This window comes from Dreissena polymorpha, chromosome 3 (assembly GCF_020536995.1).
Source record: "Dreissena polymorpha isolate Duluth1 chromosome 3, UMN_Dpol_1.0, whole genome shotgun sequence".
NCBI lineage: Eukaryota > Metazoa > Mollusca > Bivalvia > Myida > Dreissenidae > Dreissena > Dreissena polymorpha.
Genome location: NC_068357.1, coordinates 112,707,436 through 112,733,559, shown reverse-complemented (window position 1 = coordinate 112,733,559; position 26,124 = coordinate 112,707,436). Strand labels below are relative to the sequence as shown.

General features: G+C 35.6%; 1 protein-coding gene across 7 annotated transcripts in view; it reads right to left on the bottom strand.

The window, feature by feature from the left end:
* Positions 1-26,124, bottom strand: part of LOC127871064 (endothelin-converting enzyme homolog) — a 98,348-nt gene that overhangs the window by 14,349 nt on the left and 57,875 nt on the right. For 4 of the 7 annotated variants that reach the window (XM_052413709.1, XM_052413707.1, XM_052413708.1 and 1 more), the window contains 11 exons: positions 24,652-24,709; positions 10,065-10,273; positions 8,310-8,519; positions 7,726-7,979; positions 5,496-5,599; positions 4,850-5,081; positions 4,560-4,679; positions 3,506-3,592; positions 2,622-2,779; positions 1,401-1,495; positions 52-170 (listed from right to left, as the gene is read on the bottom strand). In XM_052413709.1, the coding sequence (XP_052269669.1) occupies positions 52-170; positions 1,401-1,495; positions 2,622-2,779; positions 3,506-3,592; positions 4,560-4,679; positions 4,850-5,081; positions 5,496-5,599; positions 7,726-7,979; positions 8,310-8,519; positions 10,065-10,224 (1,539 nt within the window). In that variant the 5' untranslated portion in view covers positions 10,225-10,273; positions 24,652-24,709. Of the gene's footprint in view, positions 1-51; positions 171-1,400; positions 1,496-2,621; positions 2,780-3,505; positions 3,593-4,559; positions 4,680-4,849; positions 5,082-5,495; positions 5,600-7,725; positions 7,980-8,309; positions 8,520-10,064; positions 10,274-16,774; positions 16,898-17,002; positions 17,134-24,651; positions 24,710-26,124 lie in introns of those variants that run through there. The other 3 variants (XM_052413705.1, XM_052413706.1, XM_052413712.1) reach the window with 2 other exon arrangements.

The following is a 26,124-nucleotide window of genomic DNA, read 5'->3' as shown; positions in this document are numbered from 1 at the left end:
ACTTATATAAACGTTAGTAAAGAAGTAGCGTCCGACTAAGCCTACTCTCACCTGAACGAACGTCGACTCCAGTGACGTCGCGTTGACGTAGATTGCCCCAGTTGCGAGTCCCAGAGCCCTGTTAGTGTAGAACGTGCAGCGTCGCCAGTGCTCTCCATCCTTCTCGATCTCTTTAACAGCGAATTATTTTTTTTTGTAAAATTGCAATTAAAAAGTAATATTTTATATATTGATTGCCGATAAGCCTTTAAGAAAATAGGTTTAATGGACGTTTATGGGCTAAGTGTGAACAATCAGACTAGTTGTGGAAGTGGATGAATGACGGACGAACTATGGGCTAAATGTGGACGAATGAACGAATACTCGTCTACTTGTAGAATAATTATGGCTAAGTGTGGACAAATGGACTAATTATGGACAAAAAGTGGACAATTTGACTAATTATGGACAAAGAGTGGAAGAATGGGCAATATATGGACAAATTTAGGGCTAAGTATGTACGTATGAACTTATAAAATGAGTGTGGACTTTATTATGAAAATTATGAGAAAGGCGTTGGTGAATTGATTATTTATGGGCTGATTGTGAATAAATTGAAGAATGAAGGACAGATTGTTCATGGCGAATAGATAAAGAAGGGGTCAAGTGTGGTGAATGGAACATTTAAGTTCTAATGTTGGGCATCATAGAGCCGGTTTAAACACTCAATACTGCTTTGGATTGAACAATTCCTAAATGGTGAGCCCAGATGTTATCATGCTTTCATGTGATTGTTTTTCCCTTGTTGTGCTGTAATGTGTTATTTTGCACTTAGTTAATGGTCATAAATAAAGCAGCTCGTACATATATTTAGTTCTCTCCAGCAGGAACGATCATAGGCACGATAATAGAAACGATAAAATGAAAAGATTTTAACAAGCGCAATTAAGAGTCTATGTGATACTTGGGAATAAACACGCGTTTTTAGCGTTTCTCGTCTTTGATTCTAAAGTGTAAGATATGATAATTGAATACGGGTCACGCAATAATTAATTTCTTCAGTACGCAATTTATTTGTTTTTTTAAAGAAATAGCGCCTGCGATATTTGCGGACTCATACAAGGATCTGAACATTATAATGGCCGATTTGTTTTGTTTGTTTAGTACATAGATTGGAATACTCAAAAACGAACTACTTCTATTACTGAAATATTAAGTCATAAAAAGCCAAAGGCCAGTAGCATCTGCTCTGTTGCTAGGTGATAATAACTAATTTAGTAATGAAAGACCAATAATAACGAAAACAATAATTTGTTTATAAATATAAGTATCACCGTCAAAAATTATTGCAAGACAAAATTGTAAGTGCTTAAACCAGTCTTCTGTCCTATTTGATCCACTCAGTGCTTTGATGAACTTACCCTCATCGTGGCCTTTATCCGGTTCGAATGTACTAAGATCAAAGTAACCTTTCATGGACCTGGCTAGTGCGAGCAGAATGTATGTCTGTAGCGTGCTGGAAAGTGGGTTGAAAGTTCAAGTAAGTATATCTGTACTGTTAAAGGACTTTATTATTATTGTTTACTTAAATAAAGATGCATAATGAATTTAACTTAAAGATAAAACGGGTTCGTTAACAGCATAGTAAGGTTTCAAGAACGTATAGACCCTTGACGTGACGTTGATGTCGACTTCAGCGCCATGTCATGAGACTCAGGTGCTCAATAATTTACAAGCAAGATGTATGTGTTTATTTCATTTCCCTTTTCGGCAACAACATGCTCCACGAAATCTAGAAAGGACCTGTTGGACATATTGTCTTACCGGAATTTTGTTAGACATTTAATTAATCTGTCAGACATGCATTCTTGTAACATGATCCTTTTTTGTCACACACACACATTTTCTCAGATTTTTTTTTTTTTGGTAAGACGTGTCTTCGCTTATCAGACGGTTATTCGCGGTCGTCATATACGATTTTATTCCTTCATATTGCCACAACGTGTAAATCTTAAATTGTTTATATATGAAAGAAAGTTAAAACAAAACACATTTTATTACAAATACCACATAAAAAGAAAATAGTTATATCAGCTTTAAAAACAGAAATAAATATTGTTGTACTTCTTTGAGTCACTTTTTTTTTAATTTTGCGATTTATTTTGTGTCGAATTTATTTTCTGAAGAAAATATATTTCACCAAATACGCAATTTAACGAAAATACAGAGAACTTCATTCTGCCGGGCTGATGTATCTACAATCACTGCTACTTTTTGCTCTTTTTGTCGAAATGTATTGGTTAATTTTCTTTTCGAATAACACTAAATTATACACTGTACATGTTATACATTGGCACATCACGATACTTTATTTACAAAAGAACCATGTTTATGTTAAGACTATGAGAGTCGCGTTCTGAGAAAACTGGGCATAATGCTTGTGCGTAAAGTGTCGTCACAGATTAGCCTGTGCAGTCCGCACAGGCTAATCAGGGACGACACTTTCCGATTTTATGGTATTTTTAGTTTCAAGGAAGGCATTAAGCCCAGTTTTCTCAGAACAAGGCTCATGTAATGGTTAAGAGTTTTTTCCGTTCTTCAAATTTTCCGTTAAACAAAGTCACTTGGAATGATTCACGTACCGCTTAGCCGTTTCGTTCTTGCGGTACTCCTCCACGATGACACACACGCGTTCCAGGGACTCCTCGTGCAGCACTACCACTTCCGTTTCGTTAGTGACCGCGCGCACTACCTCACTTCCGATCGTCAGCAAACTGTTCAGGTAGACTGACCAGTTTATCTACGAATAAATGAAACCGAGAACCTATCCATTATATTATAATAAATAAATATATATATTTACCCATTTATGCCTAATGAACTCTCCCATCTTTTTAAATTGGATCAATTTATTTATAAAATTAGGGATGTCTAGTATATTTATTTACATATTTAGAATATTTCTTACAGAAATTCCTTGAAGCAAACAGCGAAGACCCAGATGAGACGCCGAATCATGCGGAGTCTCATCTGGGCCTACGCTGTTTGCCAAAGCCTTTATTCTAGACGCTAGTCATAAATAGGTTAAAATGTTAGCGTCACAAAGATATATCTTCGTGTTGAAATGTTGCATAAAGCTACATGCAATTTCTACCCTTTTAACGTTACATATGACTATACTGATCCGCATTATCTTTTTCGCTTAAAATGTTATAAATATTTAATCTAAATCTAAACTGTATTCAACAACGAATACGATACATAATAATTGTTTTAGCCTAGTTCTGAAAATTTTTGGCTTAATGCATAAGCTTAAACTGTCATCTCGCATAAGCCTGTGCAGTCCGCAAGGGCTAATTTGGGACGACACATTCCGCTGTTATGGAATGTTTTGTTTAAAGGAAGTTTTCAAAAATAAAGTTTAGGCTGAAAGTGAACTGCATAGGGTAATCTGCGACGACACTTTACGCACATGCATTAAGTCATACAAATCATCTTCAATGTGATCTTTGAAATCGTCTCTTACCACGTTACACTTGCTTTGAAGGTCTCTGACCGTCATCGAATTGTAAGCCTGGGTGCGGTTATGAACGTGGAGATCAATGTCATGGGCCTGGAAACCAAATGAGAATTAAAATAGACACCAAGTACTCAAACACGGATTTTCTATGAAAGGTTGAATACTCAAATAGACTCGCCTGCGTTTGGTAATCACATCCATGCATTTTATTTCATAGAAAAAATGATAAGATTACGATGATACGTTAAACAAACACAGTTTTACCATTCTTGATGTTTCTTATTCTCAATTTGTCATAGATGGCCCAGGCACTACTGAAAAGTATCCCGGGTTCTCTTACGTACTAAATAGTATCCCGGTTACGGGGGAAAAAACGAAAAAAAAACGAAGTATGGCTGGATTCCCTCACAAATATTTTCCGTACGGAGGGTACATTGAAGTAAACTTACGCCCAATAGTATTTCTTACCATCCGTAAATCCAGTCATGTTTTATAATTATTGAAATAACTTATTGTATTTGTAGCATCCTTACACCCGTTTATCGCTTATTTTGTATTCAAGCGAGATTATACGATTTTTGTACATGTTAAAAATGTAATATATTGATAACAATATGTTACAATAACACAAAATAGACAAAACATATTTTCCTACAATAAACGAAGCATTCGTCTTTTTATTAGGATCAGAGTTTGTGTTCGTGTGTCGTATGAATAGATATCGTTGCAGGAATTTAAAATGAACCGTTAAACTAAATTTAGATTCACATCATACATGCATGATATACGCTGACGAATTCGACTGTACAAACATTTTCGTTTTCAGAATTAAATATCTGTCTTATTTCGCATTTTTCGACACATGTTCTTCTTAACTTTTATTTTAATTTATATTCAAATATATGTATAATTAGTTTTTTTACACATTTTATATAAATTCATAAATATTTGACAAAATCGTATAATCTCGCTTTAAGTTGTAAACTAATATACACATTATCTGAGTAAAAATACATGCAAATTAAACATGGCGGACTAAACAAATTTCAGAATTTTGTACCAATGAAATTCTCTTCTCCAACTCCAGAAGCTCTCGAGCAATCTCGTCTGCTTCATCACGTGACTTGTTCATCAATAGTCTGAGTAGCTCGGTCGTTTCCGTTACGTAGTCCTTTACCAACTGAAGCCATATAAAAAAGGATTGCATTACCCTAAACCGTAACATTTAAAATTCATAACTAATATTAAAATACCTCTACTTTATCGAATGATAATACTGTGTATAAAAATGTAACAACTATTGTACAGAAGTCAAAATAAGAAATACATTTTTTCGTATGTTTCACTAACTTCAGTGAGATTTTCGTCCGGATGCGGATGGGAATCTTTAATATGGGATTTTCTGGTAGTAGACTCTGTCGATGGAGCTGCCGGCGTCGTCCCGTTAGTCGCTTTCGTGGCGGACGTAACGTCACTTCTTTCACTGACCACATGGTATTCTTGATCGGAGGTGGTGTTTTTGGTTTCGTTGAAGTCGCTGACTTTAGCTTCCAAACCGCCGGATGTTTTAGTAGTCGGAGAGCTTTAAGAACATAGATTCAGGCATTATTAATTCAACTGTCATTTAATTAGAAAATAAGACTTTGTACCAGATGTGTCACAGAAATGTATAACAGGTCAATGTTTAAATTGTGAACTTTCAGTGAAACCTTGCCCTTTGAACCGTGGTCACAGGTGCTTTGCGCGACACGCCGTGTCCAAGGCGATCATTAGCTGCATTTTTTTAAATAACGTCCGGACAGATATTTGCCTATGACATTTCACTGTACCCGACCCCCCCCCCCCCGCTACAACTTTGGTGGTCATTAAAATGTGGGTTATTAAAAGCTATTCGAAGAATATGCTCGCTGGTGTTTTTTTTAATGAATTCATCAATTACATGACATTTAAATTTAAATCGGCTAGAATAACAGCGCTAATAACAAACTCTTAGTACATCGAGACCGGGTCGCTGTTGTTGGAACTTCGCTCGAACACCTGGCCCTTGGTCGGTGTTACTTTGAAGATTCCGAACGGAAATGGCGTCTCGCCAGCTTCTATCTGAAAACGACAAGCAAGAAACGCGCGGCACATTATTATTATATCCATCGGAAGTAATAATAGTGTGAACAACGGCGAAATTAATTACTAAAATAAGATTTGAGCTTTCAAAATCGTGTTTGATATCTGCCATATCGTTCTGGCGTTGACGCGGATTTGAAAGCCGACGTGCGTTTTGGCGATTTTTGATGATGCTGCGAAGCAGCTCGTCTAAGCTATCATACCATGAAAAAAATTCTTTACAATGGCGACCTATGTAAAAGACCGAGCCAGTCCGATTGAGATAGCTCGATTTTTCTAATCGGCATACCTCGCTGATTATCATTGATAAAGGAAAAGGAAGCTCAGCTATAAATAGGACAGCATATTCTGGGATTTTTTTTTGATAATAGCTTGAAAACGTTAATTTTAAATCAGTTATATTCAATCCATTATATGTTTATAGATCAATGAAACAACAATGCTTTCACTGTATTGTATTTGACATTTGTCGTGATTCTGTAAATACATTGCGAATGAAAACGTGTATAATTTACGTTTAACGCGATCATGAGAGTAAAGAAAACGAATTACTTCGAACCTGTCATTTGTAAACGTTATAGCAAGTATAGTATATAAGCAGAATAATACCGTTCGTCATTTATGAAACTCGCTCTTATGCGTGCTTTCTCATTTTGCATATACATAATAAACTTTTCAAACAGAAATTACAGAGCCACATCAGTGCACATATTATGTTTGATAATTCATTCGTTTGTTGGATATTGTTTGCTGTTTTAAACACATATTAGGCCATATCGCGGAGATTAAGTTAACCTTACCATGCGTTCATGAGCGAACTCACGTATTCAAGTGCTCTTACGACTATGTGATCATACCTACTTTCGGGAATCATCGTGAAATTATTGCCGTACTTAACAACGAACAAACATGCCTAAGCTTATTGAATTAGAGCAAAACAATAATCAAAAGAGAAAAATTATATGTTCATGCACAAGAGCATGTGAAATCACGTCCGTGCACATAACATCATTAACTTAGGAAAGGAAATAACGAAATATAAAGTTTGGTGTGATATACATGTGAAATTAAAGAGTATGGTGTAATTTCGACCCATTTTTTTTCGTAACCAAATTTTGTTTCGCACCCATTTTTTTGGCATAATTTTTGTACCCAAAATTTTCGAACCCATTGTTTTCGTACCCAACATTTTCGTACCCACATACGCAATTGTGGTGATGTAGATTTACATAAACTGATGCTTTTATATCCATCCTCTTCAAAAGCATCGTAACACCAGTACTGTCAGTACTTTGATTAAGAAAGAGTACCAATCAGACATATTTCCCCGCTTGTTCAAAAACGAAACAAGATCTGTTTGTGAAACACAATGTCCCCCTATATGAAGTTTGACCTTGAAGGATGACCTTGACCTTGTGAAGGATGACCTTGACATTGACCTTTCACCACTCAAAATGTGCAGCTCCATGAGATACACATGCATGCCAAATATCAAGTTGCTATCTTCAATATTGCAAATGTATTCATAAAATAAGCGATTTGGGCCACATATATTTGACCTCTGATCTTGAAGGATGACCTTGACCTTAGCCTTTCACCACTCAAAATGTGCAGCTCCATGAGATACACATGCATGCCAAATATCAAGTTGCTATCTTCAATATTGCAAAAGTATTCATAAAATGAGCGATTTTGGCCACATATATTTGACCTCTGACCTTGAAGAATGACCTTGACCTTGACCTTTCACCACTCAAAATGTGCAGCTTCATGAGATACACATGCATGCCAAATATAAAGTTGCTATCTTCAATATAGCAAAAGTTATTGCAAAATGTTAAAGTTGGCGCAAACAGACAGACAGACCAACGGACCAACAGACCAACAGACAGACAGGGCAAAAACAATATGTCCCCCACTATTATAGTGGGGGACATAAAAAAATCTTCAATTTAGTACGCAATTTTTGGCGAGTTGGCATCACAGCATCGTCTATAGCTTAATTAATAACAAATTTAAATGCATTTTGAAGGTTTATCGTATGCCAGCATTTTTCAATTATGCACGCGCGCGAGTTATTGTTAACGTTTTACATATGTATTAACCTTCAAAATGTTTCTGTCAGGTTTCCTTTCGTCCGGCCCCACCAGCACCTGGAACAGGGGCCACGTGTTCAGTCGGTGAATCTCAAGAAGGCTGGGCTCAAGCTCGAACGCCGTGGGGCCGGGTCGGGTCACAGAGGTCAAGAGAGATCGGAAGTCGCTAAGGGTCTCTGCGCGCGCGACTGTGCTTTCCGCCATACAGCTGGTGTAGAACTCGCGCACTTTTCTTGGGGCGCCCTCGTGCGAATCATGCGCCTCTATGAATATGATAGAGGAATAGCAAAGCGTTCATGAGTATGTAAATAACATGTAAATAATAATGCTCGCTATTAAAATCTAAACAATAACTCATGTTAACTTGCAATTAATAAAATATAAGAAATCATTGTTTTCGCGAGAACAATTTGAATGAGTGTGCTATACTTTTTTTATTAATGTTAATTATGAAATTGTGTTACATCCTCACTTTATGGCTTTGAAAAACTGGCACTTTTAAGCGTCATGTAGAGCGTAACAAGCCAATTTCTACCCTCCGTTTTTTAGGCCAAACCTCATGTTTGGAAGCCAAAGCCAAATTCCATACGTACCTATAAAAGTTTTCAGCATGAACATGTTCTTATAGGCGAGCTCCTGGAAGCGGTCCCACAGCGGATATCCGGGTGGATTGGGCGTCTCCCTTAGCCAACCGCCGCACGCGTACTGATGGAAGTCCTCGCATGGGTCTGCCGAGGGATCCATGGCGCTAAGGAGAGAGCTCGCCGCTGCCAGACAGCCCTTAGACTCGCACTTTTTAGGGGCTGCGTACGAAAAATGGAATTATTTGAACGACGGTTGGAAGTGAACCGAAGAATGGATCTGGAAGAGTATTATAAGTATAAAACGATTTTAGTTTTTGTTACTGGAAAGTAAACGAATTATTAATGATAAGTACATTCAAATTGCGAATTAGTCCCAGGTATATGCTATTCAAATCACAGCTGCTAGTGTTGCATGCAATTATACATGTATACCAAACAAGGAGGTGAACGTAAATGATAAACCAGAACATTTAAGCCAGAGTTTAATTATAGGAAGTCAATATAAAAACAAGGGCTGTTTGTAAAACATGCATGCCCCCCATATGGGCTGTCAGTTGTAGTGGCAGCCATTGTGTGAATACGGTTTTTGTAACTGTGACCTTGACCTTTGACCTAGTGACCTGAAATTCAATAGGGGTCATCTGCCAGTGATGATCAATGTACCTATGAAGTTTCATGATCCCTAGGCCTAATTATTCTTGAGTTATCATCAGGAAACCATTTTACTGTTTTGAGTCACTGTGACCTTGACCTTTGACCTTGTGACCTGAAAATTAATAGGGGTCATCTGCCAGTCATGATCAATGTACCTATGAAGTTTCATGATCCTAGGCGTAAGCATTCTTGAGTTATCATCCGGAAACCATCTTACTATTTCGAGTCACTTGCGACCTTGACCTATGACCTGGCGACTGAAAATCAATAGGGGTCATCTGCCATTCATGATCAATGTACCTATGAAGTTTCATGATCCTAGGCGTAAGCATTCTTGAGTTATCATCCGGAAACCATTTTACTATTTCGAGTCACTGTGACCTTGACCTTTGACCTAGTGACCTGAAAATCAATAGGGGTCATCTGCCAGTCATGATCAATCTACCTATGAAGTTTCATGATCCTAGGCGTAAGCATTCTTGAGTTATTATCCGGAAACCATTTTACTATTTCGAGTCACTGTGACCCTGACCTTTGACCTAGTGACTTGAATATCAATAGGGGTCATCTGCCAGTCATGATCAATATACCTATGAAGTTTCATGATCCTAGGCGTAAGCATTCTTGAGTTATCATCCGGAAACCATTTTACTATTTCGAGTCACTGTGACCTTGGCCTTTGACCTAGTGACCTGAAAATCAATAGGGGTCATCTGCCAGTCATGATCAATCTACCTATAAAGTTTCATGATCCTAGGCCTAAGCGTTCTTGAGTTTTTATCCGGAAACGATCTGCTGGACGGACGGACGGACCGACCGACAGACCGACATGAGCAAAACAATATACCCCCTCTTCTTCGAAGGGGGGCATAATAATTGACATTTTTTAATTAATTGTATTAAAAGGAGCGTTTATTTTTCAACATGTGAATATCGACAAATTACTGGTGCACCATTTACGTTCGCCCCCTTGCAGAGAAAGTTGTTTGATATATATTGTGTAACTATCAAGTCTAATATCCTCACTTACATACGCTTCTTAATTAAGAATCTAACAATCTTTAAACTGCGTAAATACATCTTTCATTGTGTTTGACGTAAATGGCGTACGTTTCACTTCAGTCTTTCCACCCATATGCGCCGCGAGTATGATCACGACGATCAGACAAACGCACGCGAAGGCAATCAGGCATTTCTCCACCGTCGTCAAGTTCCGTCGCCGACGGCAAGTGTCACAGTTGAAGATTGCGTCGTCGTCGTAATCAAGCATATCTTCCTCCGATCCTGCACAGGCTGTCGGCGAACGGAGCGTCCTGCATCTGCGAAGAAATATCAACCTGGTCTTAATGGCTGACTTCTGTCATATTGTATTGGCGTAGTATATGATATGAAAAGCGCAAAACCGATGAGCTGGCAACGCAAAAGAACGAAAATTGACATAACTGCCATTTTGGTGTGTTATTGTTGAAATGCTGTCAAAACCCTGTACTACGAAATGACGACCGAATTTTGATGTGTCTCATTTCGCCGCGGCTAGTATATTTGTAGCGAGTAAATTTCGAGTGTGGGCGCCTTTTAAACCATCAATACGCCATAACGAAACGGCAAAAAACGACCATTTTAATAGATGGCTTAGGTACTGTTTAAGACTTTAGTCGCAATACAACACAATTAAGTGGCTGTATTTAGAAGTAACTACATTTTACTCTATAGCCTACTTGTCAATCAATCAATTTATTAATGCGCTCAATACTTGGAGCAATAGGCTAATTGTCTTCAAAAATAATAAAAATAAATGCAAACATTTGTAATTCAGTGTGTTAAAGCAGTTTCTTTTCTATCCAACCTTCTTTTCTCATAGGCGTTTTGTTTCTGTACTTCCATAAGACTAAGGCTTAGCCGGCATCCATTAATTACGATTATATTAACTTAACCTTCAACATGTAGTTGAAAAATCTGATTACATCATTTATGTGATTTTTTTGTTTAGTTTTAATAGGGTTAATACTTAAAGATTAATAATAGCTAGTTTTAAACAGTTAAAACTAAAAAGTCTATAAATAAAAGTGGTAGAGATGAAATTTATTAGATTTAGAAATTTAATCCAGCTTTACAGGTAGTGATTTTTTTGAATACCAGACCTATAACATAAAAAGTCAATGTAAATTATTGTAGTACATTGTACTTGACGAAAATTGTAATTGTGCGTTATTTAAGAAATAGCACTCGGAGCAGGGAAGGATATCCTGCACTATTTTTTTTACAGTCAGCGCAAAAACGTTTAACGGACCGAAGTCGTTATTGTAAATTTCTTTTAGTAAAATACTAATCTAATGAAGGCAATTGAGATGTTGTTAGACCCATCACCAACACATGCAAGCGTTGTTAGTAAATATAATACTTATTTAACAAATATAAGCAAGTTATGATTATACATGTGCTAACATGGAAACTACGGTGCGGTAAATTATAGTTGAACTTCTTTTCTATTTTGCTAGTTTATTAAGTGAGCATAAAAATGCAAACAAGAAAAACTAAAGCAACCAACAATATACATTTATCAAAGCAAAATTGAAGTACACGTTGTTTTCGGTAATTTTGATAGAAACGCATATTATACGTCACGCCAGTTCTATTTCAGTATGAGCGGTAGCCCCTGGATTCAGGAAGCACAAAGTACAAACAAATCAGTCCTAGTAATTCTTTCGTTAATCAGCTGAAATTTCATTTTGTCTTCGAACTCTTATAAAAAGTTGTATGGAAAACTCTTCTGTCACCCACTGCGCAAAAGTGTTCTAATTTGACTAAAAGATGCGTCAAGACAATGTCAAATATGTGGAAAACCTTTTTATAGTCAACATTTATCGCACTTTTTGGCTGTCCCCAAAAACTAACACCTTAAAAGCTCTTGTGGCGTATCAGCTTTTGTCATCTCAAATTGTGAGTTTGGGTGTAAATAGCGCATGTTCCCAATGCAAAATGACAATCGAGTTGTGTTCAAGCGCATGTACCAAATGCAAAATGACAATCGAGTTGAGTTAATAGCGCATGTTCCAAATGCAAAATGACAATCGAGTTGTGTTAATAGCGCATGTTCCAAATGCAAAATGACAATCGAGTTGTGTTAATAGCGCATGTTCCAAATGCAAAATGACAATCGAGTTGTGTTAATAGCGCATGTTCCAAATGCAAAATGACAATCGAGTTGTGTTAATAGCGCATGTTCCCAATGCAAAATGACAATCGAGTTGTGTTCAAGCGCATGTTCCAAATGCAAAATGACAATCGAGTTGTGTTAATAGCGCATGTTCCAAATGCAAAATGACAATCGAGTTGTGTAAATAAGGCATGCTCCAAATGCAAAATGACAATCGAGTTGTGTTAATAGCGCATGTTCCAAATGCAAAATGACAATCGAGTTGTGTTAATAGCGCATGTTCCAAATGCAAAATGACAATCGAGTTGTGTTAATAGCGCATGTTCCAAATGCAAAATGACAATCGAGTTGTGTTAATAGCGCATGTTCCAAATGCAAAATGACAATCGAGTTGTGTTAATAGCGCATGTTCCAAATGCAAAATGACAATCGAGTTGTGTTAATAGCGCATGTTCCAAATGCAAAATGACAATCGAGTTGTGTTAATAGCGCATGTTCCAAATGCAAAATGACAATCGAGTTGTGTTAATAGCGCATGTTCCAAATGCAAAATGACAATCGAGTTGTGTTAATAGCGCATGTTCCAAATGCAAAATGACAATCGAGTTGTGTAAATAAGGCATGTTCCAAATGCAAAATGACAATCGAGTTGTTTTCATTCAGCACAAAAAGGCTGAATCATTATGGATATTGTTTCAGATTCGCAAATTTTCGTTGTAGTTATGATATTTGTGAGGAAACATTATTTTTAAATCACATGGATATTAAAACGTGGATTGAATTTAGGCGTCTGATCTTCCATAGCTTAATTGGATTGAGACTTAAACTTGATTGTTTTATCCACGTTATCTTGTGACTCATACACACAGACCAGACAGGTACTTCTAGTACAGCAGTCTTATGTTGCCGTGTGCACAATGAAATTAACTTAAATATATTATCGGTAAGATAAAAAGATTTATGTTTTAAGTTTCACAATGTAAGACGAGATAAAAGAGATATTTCTCTAAATCGATTGTTACTTAATGAAAAAAATTGAATGAACATTTCAAAAGCGCTGAATTGAACAGAACAGCCATGCGCGATTACAATATATCTACAGATAAAGTTTCGATGATAAAGAACAATTATGGCAGTTTTAAAGGGGCCTTTTCACGTTTTGGTAAATTGACAAAATTAACAAAAATGTTTCCGATTCACACATTTTAGTTGTAGTTATGATATTTGTGAGAAAACAGTAATACTGAACATGTACCATGCTCTAAAATATCCATGTTATGCAATTTTTGACGATTTAAAAACCTGAAAATTATAAAGCGTTGCAGCGCGAAACGATAAAATAATTCTGAGAGTTCTGTTGTTGTCGTTATATTTTGTGATAGTACGAGGATTTCTTATATAAAGTATAAAAATACATCACGCATTGTATGAGCACGGATGGCCGAGTGGGCTAAGCGTTAAGCTTTTACTCCAGGGGTCCATGGTTCGAGCCTAGATGAGGGTTACTTTTTTTCTTTCTTTTATTTCATTCTTGTTATTACACTGGAGCTTTTTAGATCAAATGTTTACATTTATCAAATTAAAGCATTTAATGAAAAACTTCAATACATGCAAAAATCTGTGAAAAGGTCTCTTTAAATCTTTCGTTGTCATTGTCCGATGTGCAACGTTCTTGTCTGATTTAGGGAGTGAAAACATCGCATGTAATCTTGACCAAGGCGTAAGTTTCTAATCGATTAACACCGGGATGAATCGATATAATTATTACATTTATCAATATAAAGCATGTAATGACAAACAAACATATTTGAAAAGGTCCCTTTAAAGTCAATCGGTAGTTAGAAACGTCAAAATCACATGGCAAAACATCATGTTATTTTAGTCTATTCCAGTTTTGGGAAAACAACAATTTAAAGTGACAGATACGAAAAGGCGTTGAGTGCATATATGTCAATTACGATCTTAAAGATGTAAAGTTTCAGAAACGAAAGCTTCAACAAGACATGATTATACATTGATGTAAGAAACAAAAGTTAAGATTTGAATCTTAAGTTTGATCTTAACATTGTCAATTTAAACTGTTGTTCATGTATGAACAATAAAAACTTATTTTGTCCTTAAACAAAGGTTACTTAACCTGTTATAAATAGTTTATACTAATAATTTCTATGAAAAATAATATTCAGATACGGGAGATGCGTCTTATTATTATGTTAAAATGAGTACAAGTTATCCACCACCCAAACATTCAAACAAAAAGAAGAACTTTTGTACCGCCCCTCCTGAAAATCCTGTACATAGTATTATAGGAAACATTTTGCAAATGCTTGATCAGCCCTCGAGCCGAGTCACTGTAGTCCGCCGACCCTTTGTCCTACAGACGTTCACATGAAAATGAAAAGAAAATGACACCGAAATGAAATAAATTTAACAAAAAAATCCCAAAACCTTAATAACATTGTATCATTAAAATAATCAACTTAATAAAACTGCTGAACATGCCAAAAATGACTACTAAAAACATGCAGGATATGACAAAATAAAAAGGCAACCCAACACATTAGCACAAATATCCAAAAAAGCGATCACATGATTTGATGAATAAAACTAAATATTTTTTATGAAAGGAAAACACACAATGAAACTATGCTAAGCATCATTGGATCCTTTATTTGAGCGCTTCTGTAACAGATATACCAACACTACCTTAAAATGCATGTATTGTATTATGGCATTTGCGATTTGCTTACGGTTTAATACAGTTCAAAAGGGTAATTATATCAAATTCTATACTTTTCGGAATATATTGCATTTATTTTCATTTTAATTGAATATTAAATGTTAAAAGCATGATCACTGCACGTGCATACAAAGTACTTTAACTGCTGTATGTGAATGTCAGGACATTTTGTCGAGCACAATTAATTATTATAGTTGAATTTACTTTTGTTTCCGTTGTATTAAATGGACTTGCAACGATGACCAAAGGAAGGCCAGTAGGACTAAGTCAAAACAGTTACTCAGCAAGTCAGCATGGACAGGATAGAGCGATCAAAACCACACCGATGCCAAGAAAAAAATGAGTCGCGTTCTGAGAAACTGGGTCAGTGCATGTCCGTAAAGTGTCATCCCAGATTAGCCTGTGCAGTCCGCACAGGCTAATCAGGGACGACACTTTCCGCAGGTATGGTATTTCTAGTTTTGAGGAAGTCCCTCCTTACCGAAAATCAAGTTTAGGCGGAAAGTGTTGTCCCTGATTACCCTGTGCTTACTGTATGGGCTAATCAGGGACGACACTTTACGCACATGCATTATGCCCAGTTTTCTCAGAATGCGACTCAAATGTGTCTCGCACTACATCATTGAGCCACCCTCAATACAACATGTTATTGAACAGACGCCAGACACAAATTGATTTTACTTCATAGAGTCGCTCTGTTTTGTGTCCAACAATGCAATTACTCAAGATATACACCTTCTTCGACGAGTTTCCAACTTGTTTTGTTTTGTTCGCGACCCCCGGTAGAACACGATGTAGAACAACGCAAGCCACATACATTTACTTTTGTATATTGAGTCGCGTTCTGAGAAAACTGGGCATAATGCATGTGCGTAAAGTTTCGTCCCAGATTAGCCTATACAGTCCGCACAGGCTAATCAGGGACGACACTTTTCGCTTTTATGAAATTTTTCGTTAAAATGAAATATCTTCTAAGCAAAAATCCAGTTTAGGCCAGTCCTGTGTGGACTGCACAGGCTAATCTCGGATGACACTTTACGCACATGCACGAAGCCCCGTTTTTTCAGACCGCGACTCTATTGAACACTGTTTCGCCATACAAAATAATATTTTGCAATACGTTCAGGGAGTTATATTTGTCACACAAAAGGTATGTAGTTGTACACTTGTTTTATTGTAACCATATACTCATATATGTACTGCTATAACGCTATAGTTTTTGTATATTGTTTGTTACAACATATGCATATGAATTTTTGTAAAATCAATCAAAATGTTTTTAAATACAGTATATCTTCGTTGTCCCAATATTCTTCAAACCATCAAACCTACACAAACGGTTATTATATTAACGTAATACGTGGATACCATAAAAAATAAAGCGATACATTTATTGTTAAACTGACTTTAAGTACTGAATCGCTAACGTGATATCTGCATCACAATTATTCCAATCAAATGCTTTTCATTAGAAATTTATGTTGGATGTTCAGACTTAATTACACGGTGCAATGTCTATTTATTGAACATTGCGATAATAATCAAACAGCACGTGACGTGCGTCACTTATTTATCATCTAATGAACGTGAATTTTGTAACATTACGTTTAATTGTCACAAATATGGAATTTCATCCCACGAAATGATAATGTAAAATAATATCAACAAATGCTTCGCTTGTTGTCAAAGAAACAAATTAGTGCATGTTTTGTGAGAATTACAGAAGCATTAAACAGTGATACACCGAAATGTATCTGAACAATTGACATGTAATTTTACCCAATATAATGATTATTTAATAGCTGTGACATTTATTTGAATAAAAACTTTTCGGTCGATGTATTTTGTACATTAACAAATTGCTAAAGTTAATGTCACAATGTAATTGAGAAAAAAAACAACAACAACACGTATGTACAGTACCTGTTGCGTTTGGTCAATTGAATACATTTGCCTGGATACCGCTTATTGAACACATGAAATACCTTTAAAAATACACACACTGCGCACGGCTTATTAGACGTATCACCTTACAATGGTTTCTTCAAGAAACATCCTGAAGTTATGAGAACGACACTAACAAACTACACTGTAGTCCATTTTATAAGCCCACTCACATCTATAGAAACGTCAAAATAGCTTCCAACAAACCTTTTTCGTAACATACATCTTGTTCATCCTTATTGATTACATTAAACGGATTTCTACTCACGCATGGCCACAAAGAAATCTGTCCCGAAACTAAATGTCTAATTCGCGTACCAATATCGCTAACGTTTCAGGAACACATAAGACAAATTTGCGAGGAGTAATCTGATAAGGGCCTTTTTATTCGCGCCGACAAATGTTATCATGTACGCGTGCAATTGAATTGATTGAATATTTATTTCAAGAGACAGAAACAGCGAATGATTCAGCCGCTCGTTTGATTTCCGAGGTGGCACATACATATTTATTTTTGACTTTACGAGCATGTATAACATAAAGTTAACATTTAAATAATTAAAAGCGCCTGGGCTTATGCGTACGTGTAAACATGCACTAAGAAAAAATGTCGGCTGGAACAACACCTACAGTCAGTTGAGTGATGAATATTAGTGACTTTTTGCTGCGTTTGTATATAAAATAACTGTATGCTGTTTGCATAAAGATTGCATTTGTAAATGTGTAATTTTCAGAAATATGTCAGGTATTTTAAGTTATTTTTTATATTAGTGTCTTAAATGTAATATAGCTAAAACATAATTTTATTATAAGTTTGTATTTTCAATTTTGCAACACTTGCAATCATACGAATAACGAAAAGCACGAACTATTTAGTGTTTTTTAAAAGAACTTTTTAATAGCTGACGGTTATAATTTGGAAACTGAATTCGGTCGAACAATTGTACTTTATTATTTTTATATTTCATTATATTTTATTATATACGCACTTGCTTTAGTATACACATTGGATCTTTAGTGAACAATTTTATATAGATGACATGTTTTATTGCAGATGTTTCATTCCAGACACATGGGAATTGTAAGAGTGAAGCAACATCTACTAATCAAATAAAATGTTCAAACAATTACGCATTACAAGTGATGCATTGTCTTCATGTATTTACCTCCTGCGAAAAGAAAGACATATTACTCCAAAGTTAGAAGTAAAGATCGTTTCGGGAAATAGCGCGCACATTTTGCGGTGATTTGTGGTGATTTTTATTGACATGAAACGCGGTGATAACGCCATACGCGCATTTTAACTTAATCGAAAGGGAATTGAATTCCATTTGAAAATGCATTTTTAACGCTTTTGCTAGACGCAATTCAATTTAATAACGTTTTACGACGGATGGTGAACAACGATAAGATCGCACAAACTATAAAAGCTCCGATTCAAACAACACACGACATCGAATTAGGGTGTATTGAAATGAGTCGTGTTCTTAGAAAACTGGGCTTAATGCCTGTGCGTAAAGTGTCGTCCCAGATAAGCCTGTGCAATCCGCACAGGCTAATCCCGGACGACACTTTCCGTTTTTATGATATTTTTAGTTTCAAGAAAGTCCCTCCTTACCGAAAATCAAGTTACGGCGGAAAGTGTCGTCCCTGATTAGCCTGTGCGGACTGCACAGGCTAGTCTTGGTCGACACTTTACGCACATGCATTATGCCCAAGTTTCTAAGAACGCGACTCAAATGTCGTTCAACGCAGAATTACATGAACATTTCGCAGTATCGTTTTAAATGTCAACTCGTTTGAGATTTCATTTTAAACGCATTCGCAACATAGTAACGAAATGTTTGAACATTAAGCCCGATGTTGATGGCGAAATAACTAATAATCAATTTTAATAGTTTCTTTTACTAAAAGTGAGCACACATTCCAATATAAGTGACCTTTTGTTAACAGGCTCGTACTGCAACTCAAACTACATGAGCCGTGGTCTGTGAAAATGGGGTTTAATGCAAGTGCGATAGGTTTCGTCGCAGACACTTTACGCACGTTCATTAAACCCTATTTCCACAGAGCACGACCCAAATACGAGCAATTTACCATTTCATGTTAAAACATACGACGAAGCCAAAGTCTGTTTAATACCCTAGCCTACGGCGAACAAAACAGAAAAGAGGGCAATAACAAATCCCTGGGGTTCAGTCCACTCAATCGTATGGAACCTTTAGCAAAAGCTTTTTGCCAACTATGGCAAGTACATAAATCATGTTACATATATAACATATTGATCTTGATGCAGAAACACTAGATTTGGTATGGGCTATTACAACTTCTTCTTGTTAAGAACCTTAGATACATGTGCCTAACGAGTGTGTAGAAACACTTCATGAGGGGTATCCTTGTTAACAACCGCTAGTCTTTTTTACGCATCAATTGAACAATTGCCTATATAATAAACCATTTAAATATAGAACTAATATAAATGTCCCCATTAATGTCCCGAAACGGGATTAACATTGTATTAACAGGAGAGATATCAGGGTGCAGGATTATCATTGTATTAACAGGCGAGATATCAGAGTGCAGGATTAACATTGTATTAACAGGAGAGATATCAGAGTGCAGGATTAACATTGTATTAACAGGAGAGATATCAGAGTTCAGGATTAACATTGTATTAACATAAGAGATATCAGGGTGCAGGATTAACATTGTATTAACATAAGAGATATCAGGGTGCAGGATTAACATTGTATTAACATGAGAGATATCAGAGTGCAGGATTAACATTGTATTAACAGGAGAGATATCAGAGTGCAGGATTAACATTGTTTTAACAGGAGAGATATCAGAGTTCAGGATTAACATTATATTAACAGGAGAGATATCAGAGTGCAGGACTAACATTGTATTAACAGGAGAGATATCAGGGTGCAGGATTAACATTGTATTAACAGGAGATATATCAGAGTGCAGGATTAACATTGTATTAACAGGCGAGATATCAGAGTGCAGGATTAACATTGTATTAACAGGAAAGATATCAGAGTGCAGGATTAACATTGTATTAACAGGCGAGATATCAGAGTGCAGGATTAACATTGTATTAACAGGAGATAAATAAGAGTGCAGGATTAACATTGTATTAACAGGCGAGATATCAGAGAGCAGGATTAACATTGTATTAACAGGAAAGATATCAGAGTGCAGGATTAACATTGTATTAACAGGAAAGATATCAGAGTGCAGGATTAACATTGTATTAACAGGAAAGATATCAGAATGCAGGATTAACATTGTATTAACAGGCGAGATATCAGAGTGCAGGATTAACATTGTATTAACAGGCGAGATATCAGAGTGCAGGATTAACATTGTATTAACAGGCGAGATATCAGAGTGCAGGATTAACATTGTATTAACAGGAAAGATATCAGAGTGCAGGATAAACATTGTATTAACAGGCGAGATATCAGAGTGCAGGATTAACATTGTATTAACAGGCGAGATATCAGAGTGCAGGATTAACATTGTATTAACAGGCGAGATATCAGAGTGCAGGATTAACATTGTATTAACAGGAAAGATATCAGAATGCAGGATTAACACTGTATTAACAGGAAAGATATCAGAGTGCAGGATTAACATTGTATTAACAGGAAAGATATCAGAGTGCAGGATTAACATTATATTAACAGGAGATATATCAGAGTGCAGGATTAACATTGTATTAACAGGAGAGATATCAGAGTGCAGGATTAACATTGTATTAACAGGAAAGATATCAGAGTGCAGGATTAACATTGTATTAACAGGAGATATATCAGAGTGCAGGATTAACATTGTATTAACAGGAGAAATATCAGGGTGCAAGATTAATATTGTATAAACAGGAGAGATATCAGAGTGCAGGACTAACATTGTATTAACAGGAGAGATATCAGGGTGCAGGATTAACATTGTATAAACAGGAAAGATATCAGGGTGCAGGATTAACATTGTATTAACAGGACAGATATCAGAGTGCAGGATTAACATTGTATTAACAGGCGAGATATCAGAGTGCAGGATTAACATTGTATTAACAGGAAAGATATCAGAGTGCAGGATTAACATTGTATTAACAGGCGAGATATCAGAGTGCAGGATTAACATTGTATTAACAGGAAAGATATCAGAGTGCAGGATTAACATTGTATTAACAGGCGAGATATCAGAGTGCAGGATTAACATTGTATTAACAGGCGAGATATCAGGGTGCAGGATTAACATTGTATTAACAGGCGAGATATCAGAGTGCAGGATTAACATTGTATTAACAGGACAGATATCAGAGTGCATGATTAACATTGTATTATTAGGAAAGATATCAGAGTGCAGGATTAACATTGTATTAACAGGAAAGATATCAGAGTGCAGGATTAACATTGTATTAACATGAGATATATCAGAGTGCAGGATTAACATTGTATTAACAGGAGAGATATCAGAGTGCAGGATTAACATTGTATTAACAGGCGAGATATCAGAGTGCAGGATTAACATTGTATTAACAGGAGATATATCAGAGTGCAGGATTAACATTGTATTAACAGGAGAGATATCAGGGTGCAGGATTAACATTGTATAAACAGGAGAGATATCAGAGTGCAGGACTAACATTGTATTAACAGGCGAGATATTTGCAAAAATAAAGTTCTCAACGGTGTATTTACATTCTGGCCAACCCGTGTGTACACCCCCGGAAAACCCCTTTGATTCTGCACCCTGGTACAGGGAGTCTTTGGGACGTGTATGAAAAGGTATTGTCAATATGATGAGGATTGAAAAACCTTATGCTCAGTGTTGCCCCACAAAGTTGCCTGTGACGTCAGTTTGTTTTGTGTAAGTGCGTGAAGTTAATTATGCTCCGATTTAAAGTTTGAAAGCTGTGCTAGTATATTTATAATACTGAGTTGAAAAAATAAAACTCTTGCTACGGGTAAGAGTGCGAAGTGCATGCGCAAAGAAGGCAACCAAGTTTCATATATACATATACCCAAGAAAAGTGTTCAATATCAATAGTAACACGAGTTGCATTTTGTCAAAATCAAGTAGAAAATAAGATATATACACAGCTTTCATAATAATAAACAGAGACAAAAAATGACGACATGGCCACACTGATAATTGTTAAACAGAATAAGAGAGAAATGCTTAATTACAATAAAACTACCACAACATGGCGACAAACATCTTGTTTGGATGTGCTTAACATTATGTGATATATTATCCAGGGTGATTTCATTAATTTCTTCATTTTTATGGAAAATCAAAGTGTTGTTTGTTTCCCTTGATTTAAGACAAAAACCATCGATTAAACAATAGGAACTGATTAATTTTCATCATGAATAACGTTAAAGCATTATAGATGTTGCATTGATAATTTATTGATACAATAAAACAGCATTTCAAAGAACTAATATGAATAGTGTGTCAATGAACGCAATTCTGAACAGTGCGTTTGTCTTTTTTTATAATTGGAAACAGCCGCGTTTCTAAGTAAATAAAGCTATTAATTGTAATACATGAGATGACAAGTATGAAAGTAACTGCTTGTAACATATGATCAGCCGCGTAATGCGAAAATGGGTCTTATGTCACATGCGGCCATGGTAGGCATGTGGAATGATAATTATTTTCGCACAACGCGTTGCATATAATGCAAACACGCGTGCTGATATGTCAATGTCCCTCATGTATTGCGAAGAGCAGCTATTATAGTATATGTAGTTTTAATATTTTGTTCGATCAAATGCGCATAACCTATATTATATATATCGAAAGTATAGAACGTGTGCATTCCACATGAATCAATATTACAAGAACATATATCTCTGTATCTATATAATAACATACGTACTAATACTATGTAGTGCAATAATAAACCCACAAACAACGACTTATATAAATACTTAAATACATTTTTCTGAAAAATCAATCAATATTTGTTTATTTTTTCAGTACACATTATTTGACAGTATGTAAAGCGTATTTCCAAGAGGGAAATACAAAGGGAGTTTACTGATCAGTAAACGCAGGAGTTCTCTTGCGGAACTTTGCCAGTTTGTGTTTCCCAAGAAAATGCCTACTTAGACGAAATTTCCGTAGTTTTTGTCGGCGGAGGCGTACCTCTTTAAAACATGCATTATTAAACATTGAACAGAAGATCATATGTTTCGTTCAAACTTTTCTTCGTTGAAATGCTAAGAAATGTTAGAAGAGGATCCGTTTGGCCCGTTTTGTCCAGGGACCTATACATTTGTTTGTATAGGTCCCTGTTATGTCCTTTTAATTTTGATATGTCCAATAGTAATTTCATTCAACGCATATTATACTTATTTACAATAATACTAATAATACAAATAATACTAATAAAAATAATAATAATAATAAATAATAATAATAATAATAATAATAATAATAATAATAAAAATAATAATAATAATAAAAATAATAAATAATAATATTTTTATTATTCTAACAATAATAATGTTAATAATGTTAATAATGTTAATTATGTTAATAATAATAAAAATAAAAATAATAATAATTATAATAATAATAATAATAATAATAATAATAATAATAACGAAAATAAGGTTCTTAATTTCGAATATAATGTCCTTTACACTTGCCAGCCTTTTAGTAAAATGATTATGGAATGTCCTAACAAACGGAAAGTTCATCATCTCAATCTCGGACCAATCTCTGCGAGCACAAGCGTGTATGATTTCATTAGGAAACAATTGCGATAGAGCCAACAAAGCGACACTCTTGCATGAATTGATTTAGCGGCATCAAGAGCGATTAAAGAGTAAGACGATGGCGTCTTCGGTAACCATACCAGACGCGTGGTTCACGGCTAAAGTTTATTTCATGCAAATATTGTTTTACTGACGATATACTTGTAAGAGTACATATGTCTTTTTTTACAGGCATAATATACAGGTCCACAGTCATTAATATTATGAATATATCCTCCTGTATAAATAATACGAATAATTTGGTTTTAAATTTTGCTGTAAGTATTTTCCTTTCGATCGATGATAAGCATTTTTTTCGTACGTTGTGTGCCTTTACTGAAACATTCCTCTTTGACTACACATACACAATTCAAAGAGATCATATATTTATGTTGTCATAGACTGTCATCATGGTCGATGTCCGCAACTTTTTGTAGCTTTTATTGGCTAGAATATTAAGTATGTCATAGAAAAGAGTCAATCCTGATATTGGATTAAAGGTCAGAGATCTTGACCTCATCCTTATGAATCTTTTCGCGTTCAAGGGCTCGTATGGTTAAATAAAGAAACACATCAGAATCAATCCCAAAAATTCTCAGTGGGGTGAATAAATTGAGTGCCATTCGAAGCGGAATACTGATAAGACTTTTTTTCTTCACTTACCATAACACATTCACCCGGTACTCATCATGGATAAATCTGGTAAAGATGTATTTTCCTAAAACTGTGATACATTTACTATAAGCATGTATAGCATTATGCTCCACATAAAACGAGACTGAATAAAATGTGTTTTTCTGTAATTTGATCAATTTATCATTCATGTACGATTCATCTTTGGTGATGAAACCGTTTCCTTTCGATATTTACCTAACTTTATGAAAACGTGTGTATGGCTCATTTTGAAACCAAAGCAAGACACAAAACGACGAATTGATATTATCTTAAGATTTTTAATCAAATACGAGCTAGAAATTACAGAGTTATGGTCTTTGATATTTTATAAATAGTTCCTCGCCGTCTAAGTGATAAATTAATGAAGACATCTCATCTTTTGGTTTGGAAGTTACTTACCTTTATGTAAGCCCTGCCATTTTCGTTTAATGGTTCGCTCTCTTCGATGCAAGCCGTCCTGAAAATATAAACCGACAATCATGTACGTTTTGTTGCTTTACATTTTTTCAGTACGTAGTTTTGCAACGGAATCAACGGCTTATAAGTATTGATGTTGTTAAGTAAAACCGACAAAATATAAAATAACAAAATATTTTACGTTGCGTAAAAAACTTAGAAAAACGAATGCCAGCCAGCCGGACAGTGCAACATCTATATGCCATCCCTACCGGGAGCATAAAGATAATTAAGCCAAAATACATGACATATTTAAGCAAACGCGCACTTCGAACAAGATCAACATTTAAATCCCAGAAACCTTTCAAAAGGCAGAAAATGTCGTGTCATAAATATTAATTTGCATGCTCAGGGAAATAAAGGTTCCTCCAATAGCGGAAACTAACTGATTACTGGGATGCTCGAGCGGAAATAATTCTAGATTAAGGTTCCTAAGAAACTTCTGTTTTTGTCAGAATCGCAAATTAGGCGAATTAATGGAGAGATAGCCGTCTAACTAAATCTCGCGAGACGCGTTCGGTCAATTCGTTCCGAATATACACATGATAACTGGTGGAACATAGATGAGAAGCATGGTTAATGACCAAGTTTCGCTATTTGTCATACCTAAGTGGGTTGGTGTTATAAACGTATACTAAAGAACTACTTTAACGAAGACTTTACACATTTAAAAATATATTTCACAATTTCATAAACATGTGAATTCATGATGTATATACTTATATGGTCTTTGTAATTTGCAAAAACTATTTCACAATCCATTAAAAATGATTTGTGGATCCCCTCTCGCTCTCTCTCTACCTAACTGTATCATTAGTCGCAAAACGCTGAAAAATGACAAGAATATATTTAACAATATTCCACACGAATACAAAGAAATAGCTAACAAAAGTAATTTCAATAAGTTATCCGTTTGAACATGTAACATGAAAAAGTTGTCAACAGCGAAAATGCAGGAACATGATTTATCGCCCAATCATTTCAAGAGAAAATATGTCTTTTCATCAGGACATCACACTGAATGTGTTCAGCATAGTGCAATATTCTAGTAGTCCTTGTAAAGGTGATCGGAAACGGATTAAATATATATACTGGGTTTACTCCAAAAGCACTCAATAAGTACATGATCTGTATATTTTATAAATGGGGAACAATAAGAACTGCATTGTGGCAATGCGCTTGTTGGTGTCAACATGTTTTGGTGTTCATCACTGTTGAAAATTACAGTTTCAAAAGCGAGAATACAACTAGAACATAAATTGCATCACCAGATACCTATAACCATGGTCATCATCAAGCAAATAAGTCAGTTCAGAAATGTGGATCGGTAGAAAAAAGTATAAATAACATTCATATGTAATGTAAAAAAACTGAACCGACCGAAAAATAACAAGCAGATGGATTCAAAACCAAACG